Here is a 20012-nt window from a genome sequence, read left to right on the forward strand (position 1 = left end):
ATTTTGATGACATCTATGAATAGCCATTATGCAGCCAGTGAAAAAATATATATGATAGAACAGTTATGAACATGAGTAAATGTTCTCGATACATTAAGTGGAAAGACAAAACAAAACAAAACCCGGCTATAGAACAGTAGGGATAGTATGATTTCAGCTTTGTAAACCAAAATGTGGAGATATATACACAGAAAGGTGGTAAGAAATACACCTAGATAATTTTTGGTGGAAGAAATTAAATTGACTTTGAATTTTTCTCTTTTGTGTGCCTCTGAGTTACCATGTGTGGGCATTTAGCAGAAATTAAAAAAGGAAAAGGAGAGAAAACGGGCGAGCTGATTAGCGCTTATGTGTTGGAGGAAAGGTGAGTAGGATTAAATGTTCGACAGCTGGAAGAGGATGGCTGTGTGTCTGACTCAAAGGGTGTCTATGCAAGGGACCATGACTCACCTATGAGTCAGGCTGGGCTTTTGTTTTTGGCAGGGTGCTGGGAGATCCTCTTGGAGGACAGCAAGAAAAACATTTTCTTACAAGTTTACATTTTTGTGGATGGACTCTGATTTAACCTCTGACATTCTTCCTGGCCCCATGTCAATCCAAGTCTGCTCCTCGGACCTGCAGTCTATTATAGGCTCTGACTGATATACATTTAACTGTATGTATTTTGAAAGCCAGCCTGCCTTTTATTACACTCAGCTGGACGGAGATTAAACTTGTATCTGCTTGACCTGTGGATGAGTTTCAGCTGCCGCAGCCCTTCCAGACCTGTGATAACGTTCTTGTAGCTGGGGTAAAATTACGGCAGTCATGGAGAGTCAATGCCTGTATGTTTTTGAGGGGTAGGACTGGATTTTGAGAAAATGGCAAATTCTTTTAATCTCTTGAACACTGAATCACTGCTTTCACTACTTTATATGTTCATGTTTTAAAAAATTTGGGGGCTGTCATTCAGGCTTGGTTCCATAGTAAGCTTTATCTCAAAGACATTCTCTTTCGTGATTAATCTGTGTGGTCATTTGAAGTCTACGCAGTCATTAAAAAGAATGCAGTAGCTCTGAAGTGCATTGATTCTATGAAGTGTGGTTATGCATACTTTCCCATCTTTAAAATCGGGATGTGCCTCACAATCTTGGCCACCCAGGCAGCTGGTGGCAGGGCTGCTCCACTGAACTGTAACCCTGTTGGCCAACACACCAGCTAAGCATCACTGACGAAGAAGCTGGCTCTGGTAGTTGACCGTTCATGCCTTCTGACAAGAACAACAAAGCTCCAGCATCAAAACTTCCTGAATAAGGACAGTGGCTTAGAAGGTGATGCACAGTCTCTCCTGAAGGTACACAGGGTGACGCTGTAGAGAAAAGCAAAGACTGACAACTCTGAGGAAAAGTGGTTAAACAGAGTATTGGATTTGGAATGTGAAAAGGGTTTTGGGCTATCTTAACCAACACGTTTCACTTCTTTTTTTTTTGTATGCACGAAAGACACATGTGATAAAAGTGCATACCCAAATAAGCTTAAACGGACTCTTTTAATAACTAAAATAAAAATTCTAAGTATTAGCAGTCATCACCATTTAATTGGCAGGTGTTTTTCGAAATATCTTCTGTGGGTTTTTCATGCATGTGATAATCTGAATGAGAATAATCTGAGGGCACAGGACATTTTATAACATTGAACAAAAGAACCATGTTAAACCTTCAGGTGACACGGCTCACCCCAAGTCAGAGTGTTTTCTAGTAGCAGCAAATGCTTTTGTAAACTCTCAAAGGAGTCTAGTCTTCCTTTATAGGAGCTATGCGTGTCCAGACATGTGTGTGTGAGCACTGTCCAAAGGGAGTGCAAATCACAGTAATAAAGTCATGATAACTTGCCAAAAATGATGCACCAATGAAAAATCATTCCTAGAATCTCTTTTAATTAAACATTCAGCTGTCCACTGGAGTCATTTTAAAATACAAAATGCAGCCCTGTGGTCGTTTTCTTCTTGCTATCCACCCTTTTGCAATAGCTCCAACAATGAATTCTCATTGGTGATTAAAAAAAAAATTCATAAGACAGGGTACAGCTGGTTATGCCTCTAGCAAGATGTCAAATTTCGCTTGCACAAAATTAATTGCACCTAATTAAATGGGGGTCATTGGCATTACTGTAAAGCAAAGCTATTTATTAGACAAAGAAAATTTCTCAAATACCAATTTGCTTTTCTTTCAGATATCTGAAAGAAAAGAACTGCTTACATAATTTAATTTGTTTTGCCATTTTAATCTTATTGCTCTTCAAAAGATCCACTTTAAATCTTGCTTCACCTTTAAAATTGTATAATATTTTAGAATACTATAGGTAATCCTTGGAGGAGGACATTAAAAAAAAAAAGGTTTTCTGTAGATTACCCAATGACTTTTCAAATAATATTAAAAAAAGAATTTGTAAACTACCATTTGCCATGACATGTACCTTGAAATTACTAATACGAAGAGTTTAACAAGAAAGAAATGGGTTTTGATTTGGGGATGGTTGGCATGGTTGAGATAAATAAACAATAATCATTATTCAAAGCAGCTGCTTAAAGCTCTCTTGGGGAATTTCTGTTTTTCATAATATTCACAATATTGGAGAGAAGAGTACAGAATATTCTAGGTTATATCATCCCATTGCTTACTTTATATTTATCTGTATGTAAATAAAATCTATCTTGGGGCAATGTAAAAGGAGAATGGAGAAGCCAGAGAAAGTTTTTTCCACAATGTCAGACCAGGTTGTAATGTTTGAAAAATGAAAGATTTCCTGGATGTATCACTAATGGCTATTCTGTCTTGTGTTCTCATAGCAGCCAAACCAGTTTCCATTACTTTAAGAATACTTAGCTATATAAACTCAGAATCCAAAATATAATGCTGATTCAAGATTAATTTGGTCAATAAAAATATTTCATAGGAAAGTATGATAGTAGTAATAAGAGAAAAGAAATATTTTTCAAGAATATGAGTATACCTAATATTTCTTATAAACCTCATTTCCAAAATAGGTAATTCACTTTTCTCATTTCCTTTTAAGCTTTTAAAAGCTTTTTGCCGAAACATTTTTAAATAGAAAAGAAATAACAAAGATCATCTAGTCTCAGATTGAAAAGGCTGATTACGTGTGGATTAGCAAATTTTGAAGAAAAAAATGACACTTCCTATATTTGCCACTTTTCAGCATAGGTCAAATTTAATTAGTTGAGTTATGAAGCAATATTAAAAATTCTTTTGCTGCAGTATTAGGCATGATATATCTTTATGGGATTATTGTAAGCCTAGCTTACATTTAAGAGCTTGTCACTCTTTTAAAAAGTGCTTTAGGAGATAGCACCAATTAGAAAAATTCAGTGGGGCCGAAACCCACAGGACAGCTGAGAAGGACTTGTACTCACAGGAGTAGCTTAAATCCATCTTCTTAGAAGACCTTCATGATACTTCAAAATTTCTCACGTAATGTGCACGAAATTAATTTTTACAGGTAAATGCACGTCTTTTAAAATACATAAAAACAACTCCATGATTTTGCCAAAGATTCCACTTACTTGGGGAGACCCTGCCTTAAAAGTAAGCTCCGTACTTCAGAATCCATTGCTTGGCTGATTAATTTTAAGTCCTCAGCCCTCATTTAAAACTGAAGAGTGAGCTCTTCCAAAAAAGTACATTCATATGATTTACCTTGTTCTGATTATTTAATTAACTCAACACATGTGCCCTGGTATATTCTGGAGTACCATACTGGGGACCTCAGAGTTCTAACATCTCTCAAGGACTTTTGTAAGTAAGAGGTAAGGTATTTCTAACTCCGCAAAGAATTTCAGGACAATAATACATTAGAAAAAAATTAATTCTAATAGAGATGGGGAATACGAGTGACACAATTGCAACTGAACACTTCCTAGGGCTTTTCTCCTACATTATTGCTGATGAGGGAAAATGACAGTCAGTCTTTGCAGACGTTAAACTTACAGGGATAAAGTAATATTTCTTAGAAACATTAAGTGTCATGATTAATCATCATCCTTAAGGGTTTCCAAAAAGTCATCGTGTTCCCACAGAAGATGATCTCATCCCAGCATGTGCAGATAAAAACATCTGAAAGAACAGGATATAAATAATCTTCCTTATGGCAAGTCAACAAGTGTAGCTTGTTCTGAGCTACTGTGAAATGCATATGTGTTTAGATAATTGTGTCTCCAAAGGGGATAGATGACTTAGTGATTTTCAAGTATTGCTCTGCCAGAAGAGTTTCAGGTGGGCTCTGGGAGCTTGGAGGGGAGGGATGGAAAGGGGCCCCAAAGGGGAAGTATGGTGGGGGGTATCGAAGGGGGAGGATGTAGAGAGGCACTGAAGGAAAATGATGGGAAAGGCATTTTCTGGGCAGGGGTATCCCAGTTCCTCTCCTTTGGTCCTACTAAACCAGAGGAGGATTGTTTTGTTTTACATACAGGGTTTCTGCACAGGATTTTATTTGAGATATTTCTGTTATTCAAAGTAATAAAAACTTTCATGAGACTTGTATTTAAACATAACATACTGAACACAGGTAGTTATCTACTCTTCTCTGAAATCCTACTAAAATAATATTAAAGGAAGAAAGAAAGCATAAACCAACATGAACAAAGAAATGTAAAAGAAGACAACAGCACACAAGAGTTTGGAAAGATTTTGGAAAATAAAATGCAGATGGATTAGAGATATTTGACCAAACGATCTCGATTTGCTAGATGTCTGCAGGGCTGGCTGGTTGAGGAAGCATGTGCATTTATACTGTAGAAATCTTGGACAATGCTTGGGTACATCTGAAGGCAGGGAAATGGCATAGGACTGCATACAAAGAAAGATTGATATGACACTTGACAGGACTATCTAAGATCCTCTATTTGTCCTGCCCATCTGCAGACAGAAGAATGAGGAAGTTCATTATCTTGAGAGGCTGAATCAGAGGAGCTCTGGCTAGGGCACACTTAGGCAAAGCTGAAGGGGCAATGAAGGGACTTTTTGAAACAAGAGAATAAAGTGAAATTCTGCATGCTGAACCTTCGATCATTTCCTTGCCAAAGTCTTAAAACACTGGTAGCCAGGCTTAAAACTCCTTAGGACTGAGCTGGAGAGTTCTTCTCTGTGGTAATTTACAATCCAAAGGGAAAAAAATTTAGATACTTTTAATGTACCCTAATGAAAGAGTCGTGTTTACCTGACCATTCTAAAGGAAAGTTTACCTAAGTTCACTAATTCAACAGACATTTAGTGACTATGTAGTAGGCACTATTTTAGGCAATAGTTATGGTGGTGAACAAAACAGACCTGCTTTCTTGGAATTTATATTTTAGTGCTAGAGAAAAACAAAGAACAGTTTAAAAAGATATAAAAATGTATAAAATTAATGCAATGTTTGGTAGTGACAGGACCATGAAGAAAAACAATCGGGCTAAGAGAATGAGCAGGGTAAGAGGAGAAAGAATGATAGGTAAGTTGGGCGTTTGTCATTTAATTACGTGGTCAGGGGAGATCTCTTGAAGATAAATTGCTTAAACCTTCAGTGAAATGAGAAAATATTATGACAAAAAATTTGAAAACTTAAACAAAATGGACAAATTCTTAGAAAAATATAACATCAGAACTGACACAAGAAATAAAAAGTGTGTATAATCTTAAAACTGTTTAAGAAATAGAAGCAGTTAAAGCAAACACACAAAGTAAACACCAGACCCAGATGATTTTATACAGAAGAAAAACAGACCATTCCAATATCACGCAGACTTTTCTTAGACAATATGAAAGAGGAAATAGTAGCCAATTCATTTTTAAGCCAGCATAACCCTGATACTAAAACCAGAGAAAATATTATAAGAATATAACAGACCCATGTCACTCGTAAATAGAAATATAATAATCCTAAATGAAATATTATAAATAAAATCCAATAATGTCTGAAAATAAATACCCTCAACTAATTTTGGTTTATACTAGGAATGTAAGGATCATTTAATATTTTGAAGATCTATAAAAGTGATTCATTAATTCATTATTAGATTAATAGAGTAAATCATATAATCATCTCAAGAAATACAGAAAAAAGCATGTAATAAAGTTAAATACCTATTCATGGTAAAAATTATTTATAAATTATACATAGAAGGGAATATCATTAATTTCATAAAAGCAAACATTAAAGAAAACATAAAATTGACATTATCTTAAATAGGGAACATTAGAAGCATTCCGCTTAATGAGAAATAAGCTAAGGATTTCAACTACTACCATTTTTAATACTCAAAGTATTAGTGTACTTTACCTACCCAGGGCTTAAAACAAAGCAAGAAACCAGAGGCATGAGGATTGGGAAGAAGTAGATAAAGTTGCTATTTTTTTGTAGATGATATTGTTTTTAAATCCAATAGAATGAACAGACAACTTTATTAGAAATAACAGGAGAATAGAGAAATAATAGGAGTGATAATAACAAAGTGACTGGCTAGTAACAAAGTAAGACTAGTATTCAAACTTAGTTGCATTTCTGTTCACCAGAAGCAAACAAAGAGAAAGCATTATCAAAGAGAATTTAAGATAAAACCAGAGTATCAAGTATCTAGAAGGAAATACAAGAAAGCATGTACATTATTTCTAAATGGAAAATTATAAAACTTTAAGAATAGTCAATAAGATCTAAATTAAGGAGAGGCAGGCCATGTTCATGGATAGGAAGATTTAGTATTGTGAAAATGTAATTCTCTCCTGAATTGACCCATAGATTCGATGCAATTTCCAGTCAAAATCCTGAGAGTATTTTGCTGAACTTGATTAAATGATTTAAAATGTATATAGAAGAATAAAAAAGCAAAAACAGGGAGCATATTCCCTAAGAAAAACAGTAAGGAGAGGGACTTGCCTATCTAGACGTTAGGAAGCTATAGTAAATAGACTGTACAGTATTGGTGCAGGGATAGAAACACTCATCACCCAAACGGAATGTATTCCCATTAATGTCTACTATCTACAGAAATCATCAGATTAGTGAGTAAAAAAGGGATTGTTCAATAATTATGATAGAAAAAATAGTTATGTATATGGAAAAAAATGAAATTAGATTTCTCTTCATACCATGTCAAGAAACCAACTCCTGATTTATTACAGGTCTTTTTATAAAAATCGACACTTTCAACTATTGGTAAGAAATCTAAATTAATGTCTTCGGACCTTGGGATAGAAGATTTCTTATGTTAAGAGACAGAAAAGCATTGACTCTAAAAGAAGAGTTTGATAAAAATGAACTATGTTAAAATTAAGAACTTCTGGTCATCAAAGACACATTGAAGAAGTGAAAAGACAAGTTACAACCTGGGAGAAGACATCTGCAATGCACACAGCTTATCAAGGACCAGTATCATGACTACAGAACTTCAATGAAAAAAAGAGCACGAAGAATCCAATAAGACCCAGACAGTCATTTTACAGAAGAGGAAAGAAGGAAGGCTAATAATACCATATGATAGCCATTCAATTAACAAAAAGAAATGGGCAATATCAAGTGTTAGGAAGGTTATGGATCCACAGGATCTCTGAAACTTTGCTAGTAGCCACATAACTTGTTGTAACCATTTTAGAACACAGGCATTATCTTTTAAATGTGAGCATTCATATATTTCCCTAATAATTCCACTCCTACGTGTACATCAAAGAGAAACTCTTGCACACAGACAGTAAAAGATGTACAAGAATGAGTGTGAGCAGAATTGTTTACAAGAGCAAAACCTCTGGAATCCAACGCCCGTCATCAGAAGAGTGGCAGATACATTCACACAGGGGAATATAACATAGCAGTCAAAATCATGGAGTGCCAAAGGTAAAAGTGGGGCGATTTTAATTTCAAAACAAACAAAACAGTTACTCAAGTAATAATAGTTTGTAGCATGGTTCAGCATGAATAATATATGACTTTAATAATGTAAACATTGAAGAGTTATTTGACCCCAAATTGTGAAATAACTATGAAAGGAGAACGGGGTTTGGAATATATGGATATATGTAAGAGAGAGTTAAGTCCCAAATTTCTAGTCAAAAGATGGTCATTTAAAAGTAAATGCTAAGAAGATATGCATTTTACTTAGAGATATGGACGTAAATACCGGAAGAAACAGCCAAGGAGTTAAAAATTATTGTTTCTGGAAAGTGGAACAAGGATAGAGAGGGATGGGACAGGGGCCTGCTACTTTTATTTTGTGTTTATTATACTTCACAGTTATTAATTCTATTTTACTTTTACAGCCACATATATGTATGTATGTATGCATATATGTATGCACGTAGGTATGCACGCATAGGTATGTGTGTATGTATATATCTATACCTATCTAACTTTTATTTAAAAGACAAAAATCTCCCTTTTGAATTGGAGAGATAAGACATTGCTGAGCAGAGAAATGGAGTTTCTAGAAGAAAACTTTTTGGCACTTTGGAGAATATTAGAGAGCAGTAGCAGAGATCTATATGACTATATGGTCCAATCCCTTCATTTTATAAAAATGAAGAAACTGGAAGCATGATAAAAGTAAGTAAATTGTTAAAGTCTCAAAATAAGAAACTGACTAGGACCAATCAATCCTCAGGCCTTCAGGTCCCCAAAGCTCTTCCTGCCACATCCCACTGGGAGGGGAAACAGGAACTTCTATAGCAAAGGGAAAGGTCACTTCCAGCTCTGCAATGACACAGAAAAAGGGCGAAGGAATGCCATGAGCCAGCTGGTACCCAGCTGAGGAAGACAGGCCTTACTTGGCACGGCCAAATGGCAGCTCCCGTCTTGACATACTAACCACCTACGCTGACTCCTGAATATGCACATATGGGAGCGTATGCGTGCTTTCTGATTTTTGCTGATTTGGATAAATCTCTAAGGATCAGACTCAAGTACATGGTTTATTGAAAGCTCTGCTCAGAAATAGATATTAAAGTGTCTAAATCTGGGCCTCACATGAAGGAGAGAGTGGAAGTCTGTTGGCCAAATGAATGCATGAATACTATCATGTGTCTCTCACACCTGGCTTAACATGGTAACTATACCTAGTATTTACATTGGGAGTACTTGTCTTAAAGAGCCCAAAGGAAGACACAGTCATTCTGACAGAAAGAGACATTTGGGGAGGCATCTAAAGAATGCTGATGGGTCATCGGTTACAACCATCTTTATTAAAACAAAGTTCAATGTGCTTTATAACTTGGAATACCGATATACATAATAGCTCATTTTCAGACTATCTAAGCAAAGTATGACCTATGAATTGGCAGCATGGACACCTGCTGTTAGAAATACAGAATCTTGAACCCCACCCAGGCCTACTGATTAAAATCAGCATTTTAACAAAATCTCCAGGTGATTTGCATGCACATTAAAGTTTGAGAGGCTCTGGTCTACAAACCTGTTTTCTAGGTAAAACTATAATTTTAATATATTTTATTTAGAATTAGAAGCTATGCAAATAGCCAATGATATCCTAGAATAAATATCAATAAATGAGCAATGATATCTTGAAATAAATTAAGATAAAGAAAAACCACTTGAAGGACAGGTTAAGTTCTATAATAAACATTAAATGATCAAAGTGGGAATTGTATTTCTCAGTTACCAGTATTCATTGCAATCAAATGTATCAGGGGTGTGATGCTGGATGCTTTGGGACTGCTTAATGGGAAATCTGGTGGTCTGCCACACTTCTCTAAGCATCAGCCAGCTGGCTTTAGAGTGTGCCTTGATCCCCCCATCGCAAAGCAAAATCAGTACTATGTCTGGAAAAAAATAAAATATAGAAATCTGACCTCAAGTGGCTGGGTAAATGGGCCAAAAGAACCCCACAACTAAAACCCAGAAAACGAGCCCCAGAAACAGGTGGGGAGAGGCCTGTCCAGACTCCAAATAAAGGTGATAGTATTATGAAAAAAAAAAATAGTCAAAGATTTATTAAATATGTAGTCAGATGACAAAATCCATTAGGTACATATCAGAAAATCAATTCAAAAGAACACTCACCGAGAGGAAAGGCTTGGCTTCCCACTTTTGCTACAGCTGGTATAAATTCCTGGGCCATCATCAAAGAAGCTCCCGAGTGCCAACTTCTGTCGAATAGATTCTCTCTCATTTTTCTGTGCCTAAAATTTCAAGAAAATAAAAATTGCTGATAAGTGGGCAGATATATCACAACCATAGGCAGTCTAACTGCTAAGTTTCTTAGAATTGTAACCTTAGACAAAAAGTAAATAAATAGGCTGCAGCACAAGAGCATTTAAATTATTAAGAGCTGAAATTAAACCAGTCTCTCCTGGTTCCACCTCTGTGAGCAATTTCAATTCTCCAGAGCCCTTTACGATAGTCTAGGAAACCATCACTGTGGTACTAAATGATCTTCACCAGGATAGAACCAGATTACTTGGTGCTGTGATCTTTCTTCTTCTTACCTGCTAGATATGACAGAGTAAAGCTGTGGAGGGCAAGCACTTTGTCCTAAATCAAATAGCTTTTATCCCAACTGGGGCCTTTCCCTGGATCCTGTCCTCTCTCTTCTTTATAGCATCCTTTCAGCCCACTTTCTCTATGGCAAGAACATTAAATCATTCCCTCAACATGCACTGCACCTCTATGGGACAGTGCCACACTATAATGTTGGAATAGAGCCCTAGAGAGACAGACATAGCCCCTGCTGCCACCCAGCTTTCAGTCTTGATGGGGACAACTGTTTCTGTTCAAGTTTACTGATCTCACCAGGTTTAGACTATGAGAAACATATTGTTTGGAATAGCTGGAGAATTCTAATTGAACCCATCTGTTTCATATTTTGAAGGGAAGTCGGGTCGGTGTGCATAGGAAAGAATTTGGTAAACTACACTACTGCGATAATTTGGATATGTTTACAACATTACAACACTTGCCTTCCGATGAAAGTCCCATAAAAACTCACCATGCTGAACTTTTAAACCCTTTAAACAACAGGAGAGAAGATCGAGAATGATTTCCTTAGTTAAAAATAAAACAACTACAAAAAAAAAACCATAATGAGTTAGAAATCCTAGAGTGAGAATGAGATTTTGGTTTCCTGTTTTGTGGGCTTGTAAAAGCTGTGGAAGCACGATTTCATGTTCTGAGCAGGCAGATGAAGACTACACTGAGCAAGTTATGCTTCAAAACCCTTCTCACGTGATTGGGTGTGGCTACCAAAGGCATGATGGCCCCTGATTCTCTCAGTAGGAGGTTCTGGAGCCACATCTGCTGCCACCAGTACCAGAAGTTACAGTGAAAGCTCTGAGGCATGATCTGAGCATCACTATGCCAGAGTGACAGAATGCACAACCTGTTGGAAGGGCGGACTGAAAAATGGCTTAATTTCATGCCCAAGTGCAGGGCATTATACTATAGGTGAAGCCTGCTCTGCCTAACATGGTAGTTACTAGTCACATGTGGCTATTTACATTCAAATTAAAAATTAAAGTAAAAAATCATTTGTTTAGTCATACTAGATGCATTTCAAGAGTTCCGGCTAGTGGATCCTGTATTGGACAGCACAGAATAAAAGATATGATAGTGCCATACCGCTTAAGCCAATGGTTCCCGATTGACAGCCTGTTGACTGCTGGGAACCTTAATTAAAGCAACACACCCTTCCACACATGCAGGACTGGGATTTGTGATGGTCCTGCCAAAACAGAACCACATCACTTGACATCTTTATTTCAAATTAATACATTTCCGATTCCCCAAATCTGCCATGCAGATTGAATGTAGTCAGCGAACCTATTTCTCAATTCATGTAACAGACAAAGGAGATTCTCGATGCCCTTCACAGTCAGAAAACTGTTGCGTGGAATTGAACATCCAACTAATGAAATCAGTATATAACAACGTGAGTGTTAATGACTAATGTTCGACAACACGCTGGTGTCCAATATTAGCCTGAGATCTGGAAAAGGTTTTATTTAGAGAAAACACCTATTCCCAGTGTGAATATGTGAATATACCCTTGATTCTGTGTCTGTCTTTCCTGATTTATTCAGTAGAGCTATAGATATTGAAGGCCTTAAAAATATTTCTATTTACATTAAAATATTTCTATTTACATTACAATTCTTTACCTGAATACTTCATTAACAGTTTAATGAGGACTATTTTATAATACACAATCTTTACCCCTTTTCTGTCCCTCTTCCCCCATCCCATTGACCAAATTAAGTATAAATAATAGAAATACCACCCCTAATACCACCACTTAAACACAGATGACTAACATTTTGGTATATTTCTTTCTAGTTTTTTATCTCATATAATTTTTTTCTTTTCATAAAATTAAGATCATATTGTTTACTATATTTTGATAATTTCCCTCTGATGCAGGACAGGGCAAATTTCCTCAAGCTGGGGGTGGGGGTGGCTGCATTGAGAGAAGAGGGGTGGGGGATGCCAAGCCCTGCACTGAGAGGAGAGGGTCCTTTGGCAGATAGTGTAGAAAGAATTCAACACAGACGTCAAGTTAGAGTCAAAGGGAAAGTTTATTAGAAAAGGGGTAACACTCCAGAGTGTGGTCTCCTCTCAGAGGCAGAGTGAGAGGGACAGTGAGAGACAAAGGAACTGAGAGGGACCCTGTGTGTTCAGGGAATTCAGTTTATGTCAGTCTGTAGTTCCCGTTTCCTTTGATATGTACATATAGTGAGGAAGGGGAAGAGTATGTAGTGTAAAAAGGTAAGAATATGTAGAGTGAAAGGCCTGCTGGCAGTTCTCAGCCCTTAATCTATAGGTTCCCCACGGTTTAGCCATAGGGAATGACTCTTGGTACCTGTTTCTCCTTCACAGGTGTGGCGGAATGGGTTGTTAGCAATCCCAGCAGAAATCTTCCTTTGTTCTGAAGGCGTCCTCCTGGCCCGGCTGCATGGCTGATCATATTGCAGTCTCTGATTGTGGCTTGATTTTAATTCTCTTGCCTCCTCCCTACATTACCTCACACCAGTTAAAATGCTTTAAAAACAATTTTTAATGCCGTATATAATTATATCCTATGGAGTTACCTTCTATTGTTAGCCATTGGGCTGTATCCAATTAAGAATAACATAGAAGTTCGCATTTCTACATAAATTCCTGCCCACATGTCTGATTACTTCCTCAGGATAAGTTCCTGGAAGTGGAATTATCAGATCAGCTGGGTGTGAACATTTGTTGAGGCTCTTGACACATTCTGTCACTTTGCTCTAGAGAAATCTGTTCCAATTTACATGCCCACCAGCAACATAAAAGAGTGCAGCTTTCACTACAACCTGGCGAACACTGAGTATTTTCACTTAAAAAAAAAAGTTGTCATTTTTAATTAGATAGGCAAAATGCGTTTTTAATTTTAATTTCTTTGATTACCAGGGGGATTAAATATTTACATATTTTTAGTTGCTGTACTTGCTTTTCTCTGAATTATTTACTCTCAGCTTTACTTATTTTTCTATAAAGGTCTGAGAGTTTTGAAAATTTTATATTAAGGGTGTTTAGTCCTTTCGCATTTTAAATCTGTTATGTAGTTAAAAGTCAATAGCTTGCTTCCTCTGGCCTGTCCTTGATGACTTTGTGCTTGGAAAGCCCTTCTCGGCCCAAAGGTAAAGGATCTCACTTGATATTGGAGGATTAAATGAGAGAATTTACGTAAATTCCTTAGCAGCAGTACCTGGCCCATGCTATTGTAAATCGATGAATGGTCGCTATTATGATTAATCCTCCAACAATTCCTGCTTTGAAGGTAAAGGAATGCAGGGTGATGAAAGGTTATCTCACTGACATAGAAGAGCCAGGATTCAAGTCCATCTTTTTGGTGCTAGATCTTTCTACTTTTCCACACTGACGAGTAATGTGTCCAGGCTAAAAATGGTGGACACCACGTAGAGGATTCAATGTGAGACTTAAAGAGTTAGGGATCTACTTTTTACTGAGATGAATGTGATGCTTTCTCAGAAAAGGAGAAAATCCTGGACTGCAAAGTGTATACCAAGGCCTAATCATAACCACAAACATTCACAATGCAAATATCTTGTCAGAGCCACTGTCCTTGACACCACTGCTCAAGTGTCCTTTTGAAACAAATGTGATTCCTAACATTTCAAGTAATTATGACTCAACTGACTAGTGAAATAGTTTTTCTCTTAAAATTCAACAATTGAAACCTAATTTCCTTTTGGTTGCCCACATGAGTAGGTTTCAAAATTCTTTTTTTCTCTAAGGAATTATACCTGCAGGGCAATTATGTCCTCCAACCCTCCGAAGCCCAAAGATGCTCCAGGGTGAGGAACAGTGAAATGTACAGGAAAAGTGAGAGGCTGACTCAAAACCACATTGTTTGGCTGCCATTACAACAAGGGGAGTCCCATCCACTCCTAAAATGGCCTCGGGAAATATCCTCATAAGCCAAAAGAAAAACATCTAAAGTCATTATTACTAGCAAAAAGCAAAAGGACAACTGAGCAACAGTGGTTCATCACTATGAGAGAGAAAAGCCATTTGAGACCAAGAGGAGACCAAAAACGTGCTTAGAAACTCACCACTGCCCAGCCACAGGCAGTTTTTTTCCTAGCGGATAGCAGAATTCCCTACTGCCACACCCTGTATCCAGGCAGATAAGGCTCACAATGGCTTTTGAGGGAGCCGTGAGAGCCACGATCTCAGAAAACAGGCAGCCTCAGAAAACAGACAGCCGAGCACTTTCAGACCCGAACACTGGTCCTGGGCCTTGCCCATTGCGTCCCTCTTCTGCTGCAAATGCCCAAATTTGACAAGAACAAATAGGGTATTTGGTAAAGAAATAAAAAACAAAACGTTCTGCTTGGGTAGATATTGTCCACCTCTAAATCTAGTATGTCCTTAAGTCCTTTCCATGCCTTCTTCAGGATGTGGCATGTACCCATCCTTTAAACAGGTCTTGCCTTTGGTCCTGCCTTTGTCTTTCTGGCTCAATTCACTTTGCCGGCAGTATCATGACATATCTGGGCTCTGAAGCAGGAGTTGCCTTGTCTTTCACATGCTAATTTGCACATAAATTTATAAGCGGAAGATTGGGTATGTTCTGTGTAGGAGTTTGGAATGAACTACCCCAAGATGTATATCAGTGGTTCGCAGATTACTTCGAGCTAAAGGCAATTTTAGCTTTAGGCTCCAGAGAAACTTCTGCCACTCCCTTTACCTATCTAGAAGAACCTGAATTAGGAGCCTTGCTCATTCATAATAAGAGATTATTTGAGATAATTTCTTTTGACCTATCTATATGGCAGGACAAACTTCTATTTACTAAAGGTCTATTTTTATCCTGCAATGACCCTTTGAAGTCCCCAAAGTATACTACCTCATCCCTAGCTCAGAAGGTCCTGGGTACCCCAAGCTCCCTTTCTGCTTCTGAATCTCTTGGGGTTCCCATATATATGTATGTATTAAATTCGGTTATTTTCTCTTGCTAATCTGTCTCATGTCTATTTGATCATTAGACCAGCCAGAAGAACCTTGAGGGTAGAGGAAAGTTTGTTCCTCCCCACACCTGCATTTCTCAAATTTAATTGATGAATCATATTTTTGTGTAGACAGTTGGGGGGCCACTAGTGTTCTCATGTAGGATGTCATTTCCCAAAGAGTGAGAACGCTCTCACGAGAGTGTTCTCCGGAACACTCTTTGGGAAATGACATCTTACATATAAACCTAAAGCCAGCTGGTGCTCAGGACATTGCAAACCAGCTGCTTCCTTCTGACTCCTGCACAGATGATGAAACCCATGTAGCCGGAAAGGGCCTGTCTGACCAAGAGGAAGGGGCTTAAATACCTTCCAAAGGAGGAAGATATTTAAAGGAGCCTGGCCTAGAGAATCGGGGGACCCAACGGATGTGAATGGCACAGCGGTGCTGTGGGAGTAAAGGCAGACCTAAGCCTGGAGCTGCAGTAATCTGGGCCTGGATGGGATCTGATTGTGGGAAAGGAAGGAGGAGAAATGAAACTGTTTTTCCAAATCTCCTGTCTTCTGCCTCTCCCCTGGGTTGATCTTCTCCACCCTCCCAGCTCTGTTTGTTTCTTACTTTTACTGGTTATTGAATGTGCTCGTTTTTTAATGCTGTTTCAGTACTCAACTCACTACTAATCCTGTAAGATACGATTTCTAGCATTCTGCTTTCTGCATTACTAAATTGTGACCTGGTCAGCTTCACACACTGCAAGGTGCATATGAACCACCTGGGGGCAACACTTTCCACCGATGGAAAAATGGAAAACAGTATGCCACTGAGGGAAAACTTCCTAAGGACTGGGCTGCATTATTCCAGAAGCTGATGAATACCTTAGTCCCCCACAGCTCACACAGGAACCCAGGATGCCAGGAGGTTGCTGTGACACGGGTGTGCCAAGTGAGGAATTGCACAGGTGGGCACACACACAAAGTAGCCCTCTCTGTCACAAATATCTTTAAACCAGTAGTTCCCAAACTTGATAATGCATGAGAATCACTGGAGGGCTTGTAAAAACATAGACGGTTTTTCTGATTCAAAAGATCTGGGGTGGGCTGAAAGAGCATTTCAAATAAGTGCCCAGACGCTGCTGATGTTGCTGGTTCAGACACTTTGAGAACCATCGAACAATTGAACGAATCAAGTAGCTAAATGAAACAGAGTTGGTTCTTTAATTGTGCACAGATCTGTTCACTGTGGAAGGTCCAGACTCTGCATCCAGGTGGATTTCATTCATAGCCGTCTGGCTTCTGCCAAGGCCTTGCCAGGATGCCTGTTTTGAAGCAATTAATGATCCCCTTGCTTCAGTGCAATCTATTGCCTAGTGATATCTGGCATCATCACCGTTAGCAGCATCCACCAGGGAATGCAACTGGGATTCTGGAGCTCCCTGTGGAAAGTATTCTTCCTGTAGGAAAGTGACAGTCACTCTTATTTTTCTCCTTAGTTTGTAAGAAAGTCAGCTTTACTCTAACATGTAAACATTCAGCATTCCAGTGTGGAGGAGTCTGAGGATTTTAATCAGGAGCAAAAAGTACAGAACTTATTTATTTGTTCATTAGGCAAATTTTCTTAAAAACAAAAATATCAAAAGAAAACCCAATTATATTGATGGTACTTTCTAGTTATTTTCTCGTGGAAACAACCATGGGTTTGTCACAAGATTAAAATACAGAAACAGAATTTTATAAGAAAATTAATTGTATGCTTTTGAATGTCGAGTGCATAAATACTTGCACTATGCAGGCTATTTCAAATTTTTGCATCTCATCTTATCCTCTGGGAAGAGCTTTTCAATTATTAGTGGGAATATAAATTAAATAATCTTATGATCTTCCTACTGTATCACTGAATAAATATTAAGTCTGGGCACTTTCTTTTCAGTTTGTATTTCTGACATTTTCCATTTCAGACACTTAAATAGTTCAGAAAGGTTTACTGAAATGCTGTTGAAATCTCTTATCTTTGCATCCTTGCATAGATCTGCCAAAAAGAGTCCTCTGGACTAGATGTCAGACTGCTGAGCAATGTTAAGACCTGGGTTTGGCTTGCTCAGAATCGCTGCTCATGGGAGAGCTGGCCTTGGACATCTAAAGCCCAGGATAGGCACGCACAGGGAAGGGCTCTAGGACCTGTTTTAGTTGAGAATTTGCTGACATCAGTGTTGGGATGCCAGTCCAGAGAATAAAGATGTTAGTTTACAATTGTTAGCTGATCTGGAGGATGGTTTTGACTAGTGTTTGCATCCTTCTCCTCAGGCTGCAGGGAGGAGATATAAACAGATGCAGGCAGAAGTGTGCTGCTATGCGGGGTCCTTAACACTTGAATACTCTAACTGTTAAGGACCAAAACAAAAGTATTTAACAAATATCTAGAATTGAAGTTCAGGAGCTGTTTGCTGGCTGAGAAGGAGCCCAAGGTGCAATCCGCAAAGATGACTACTGTTTTGGAAGTGTTTCAACATTAAATCCTAAAGGGATACAGTCGAAAACTAAAGTTTTCCTCCCTTATGAGCAGCATGTCCAAAACACGAACTGCTTGGGAGCATCTTGAGCTCTTTCTGGTTCTCAAACGATTGCCCACAGAGACGCTGTTATCTGGGAGCTCTATTTTTAACAGGTGCCATTTGAGAGGTCTGTAAAACCACCGCAGCCATTCGGCATCACTGTCACAACAGTGTAAAATACCTACTGCACGGTTATGAAACAGCCAAACCACAATCAGCTGCCAGGACGCTGGTGTCCTCAATTTCCCACATCAGGGTGGACTTAGGATCTGGGAGAGCGGGACTCAGGCGTGTGTGACCAGGAGGGGGAGCGTGAAGCCGGGGTGGGGAAATCGGGGTCTAGAAGACCCAAGTTAACACCTTGACTCTGACACTCGTGCAAGTGACAGGAACACTTTAAGCCCCCGTTGCTTTTTCTGAAAGAAGAGATAATAATTACCTATCTTTTGGGTTAAGGATTAAATGAAATTCTATATGGGAAGTACTTGGCACAGTGCATGGTCCAGAGAGAAACTTATTAAATGGTAGCTGTTAATATTAAAGGGAAGGGTGGGGTAAGCTGGTGAGAAGAGGGGAGAAAGGAACTAAAGACGGCCAGAACAGGCAAACCATAAAGACAGAAAGTAGATTAATAGTCGTTGGGGGCGGGGGGGGAGGAGAGAATTGAGAACTGTAACTGTTAATGGGGTACATGGTCCATAAAGACAGAAAGTAGATTAATAGTCGTGGTGGTGGGGGGGAGGAGAGAACTGAGAACTGTAACTGTTAATGGGGTACATGGTTTCTTTTTGGGGGGTGATGACAACGTTCTGGAATTAGATAGTGGTTTGCACAACCTTATAAATATACTAAAAACCATCAAAGTGTATAATTTGAAACAGTGAATTTTGTAGTATATGAATTATATATAATATACTATATTATAGTATATGAATTATATCTAAAAAATAAACCACACGCATTTTTTTTATGTGCGTGGTTTACTTTTTTTATTGAGATATAATTCAAATACCATATGTCCAGAAAGTCAAGTCACTTGAAACGACGCATTCCCCGGCCATACGGGCTGACCAAGGTGTGCCAACAGGGTGATGTGACGGAAAGAACCCCAAAGTAGAAGCCAAGAAGCTTCATGTTCATAACATCTGAGGCCGACCAGGCCATTTCTTTCCTTGAAAGAAAAGGAGACCCTGGCTCAGAACGCAGAAGAGACTGTCCCCAGGTGGTCGAGGTGGGGCTGGGCTCCAGGGTTCAGTAACTTAACAGAGTTCTCCCAGAGCATCCAGCCTTTACAGACAGGAAGACGTGAGGGTTAATGGAGGTCGACGGCTGCTTTTCCTCAGTAATTGAGTGGGGAGGGCAGAGCTCTTGTCTGGAATGGCAGCTGGCATTCTGTGTTCCTGTTTATTACAGTTTATCTCAAGCAGTCATTTCCATTCACCTTTTAAAAAAAACATGAGGCGCAGCTGTGGCTTCACTTTAAATATTGTTCCTTCCAGGCTTTTAATTTTTTCACGGGCTCCTCCCTAATCTTTCACCATAATTGGATGCACAACACTAGAGACAGCACCTCGGAGGAACAAAGCAAAGCCAGCTTTCCCATCCTCGACCACACACGGCCCGTCCACAGCTCCTTACTCCGAGTGGAGCAGAAGGCAAGACCTCTTCCCTGTGTTTGCTCTGCTCTGGAACAAAGTGGGAGCCAGTCTAATACTGAATTCTATGTTAAATTGTCTCGATTTCCTTTCTCTCTCTATATCAGTGTAATTTGGATCTTTCCAGGTCTTATGTTTTCTAGGTCCCTACTGGCTATCTGAACATTCTTCCATGCAGCATCAATTTCGAGTCAGCTTATTTGTTTGTGTGCCTCCCTATTCGGACTGTAAGCTCCTTGAGGAAAAACACAGTCTCCCTTCTGTGATCATGGCCCCCCACACCTGGCCAGGGACACAGGAAGGCTCTTGGTGAGTGACGGCTGAAGGAATCAGGACATTGC

General features: G+C 38.8%; 1 protein-coding gene across 6 annotated transcripts in view; it reads right to left on the reverse strand.

Annotated features, from left to right (window-relative positions):
- Nucleotides 1-20012, reverse strand: part of LOC102887821 (schwannomin-interacting protein 1) — a 136869-nt gene that overhangs the window by 16865 nt on the left and 99992 nt on the right. For all 6 annotated transcript variants that reach the window (XM_025044220.1, XM_015586514.2, XM_015586513.2 and 3 more), the window contains exon 3: nucleotides 10042-10160. In XM_025044220.1, coding sequence (XP_024899988.1) covers nucleotides 10042-10160 — 119 coding nt within the window. The remainder of the gene's footprint in view (nucleotides 1-10041; nucleotides 10161-20012) is intronic.

This window comes from Pteropus alecto, unplaced genomic scaffold, assembly GCF_000325575.1.
Source record: "Pteropus alecto unplaced genomic scaffold, ASM32557v1 scaffold81, whole genome shotgun sequence".
Classification (NCBI taxonomy): domain Eukaryota; kingdom Metazoa; phylum Chordata; class Mammalia; order Chiroptera; family Pteropodidae; genus Pteropus; species Pteropus alecto.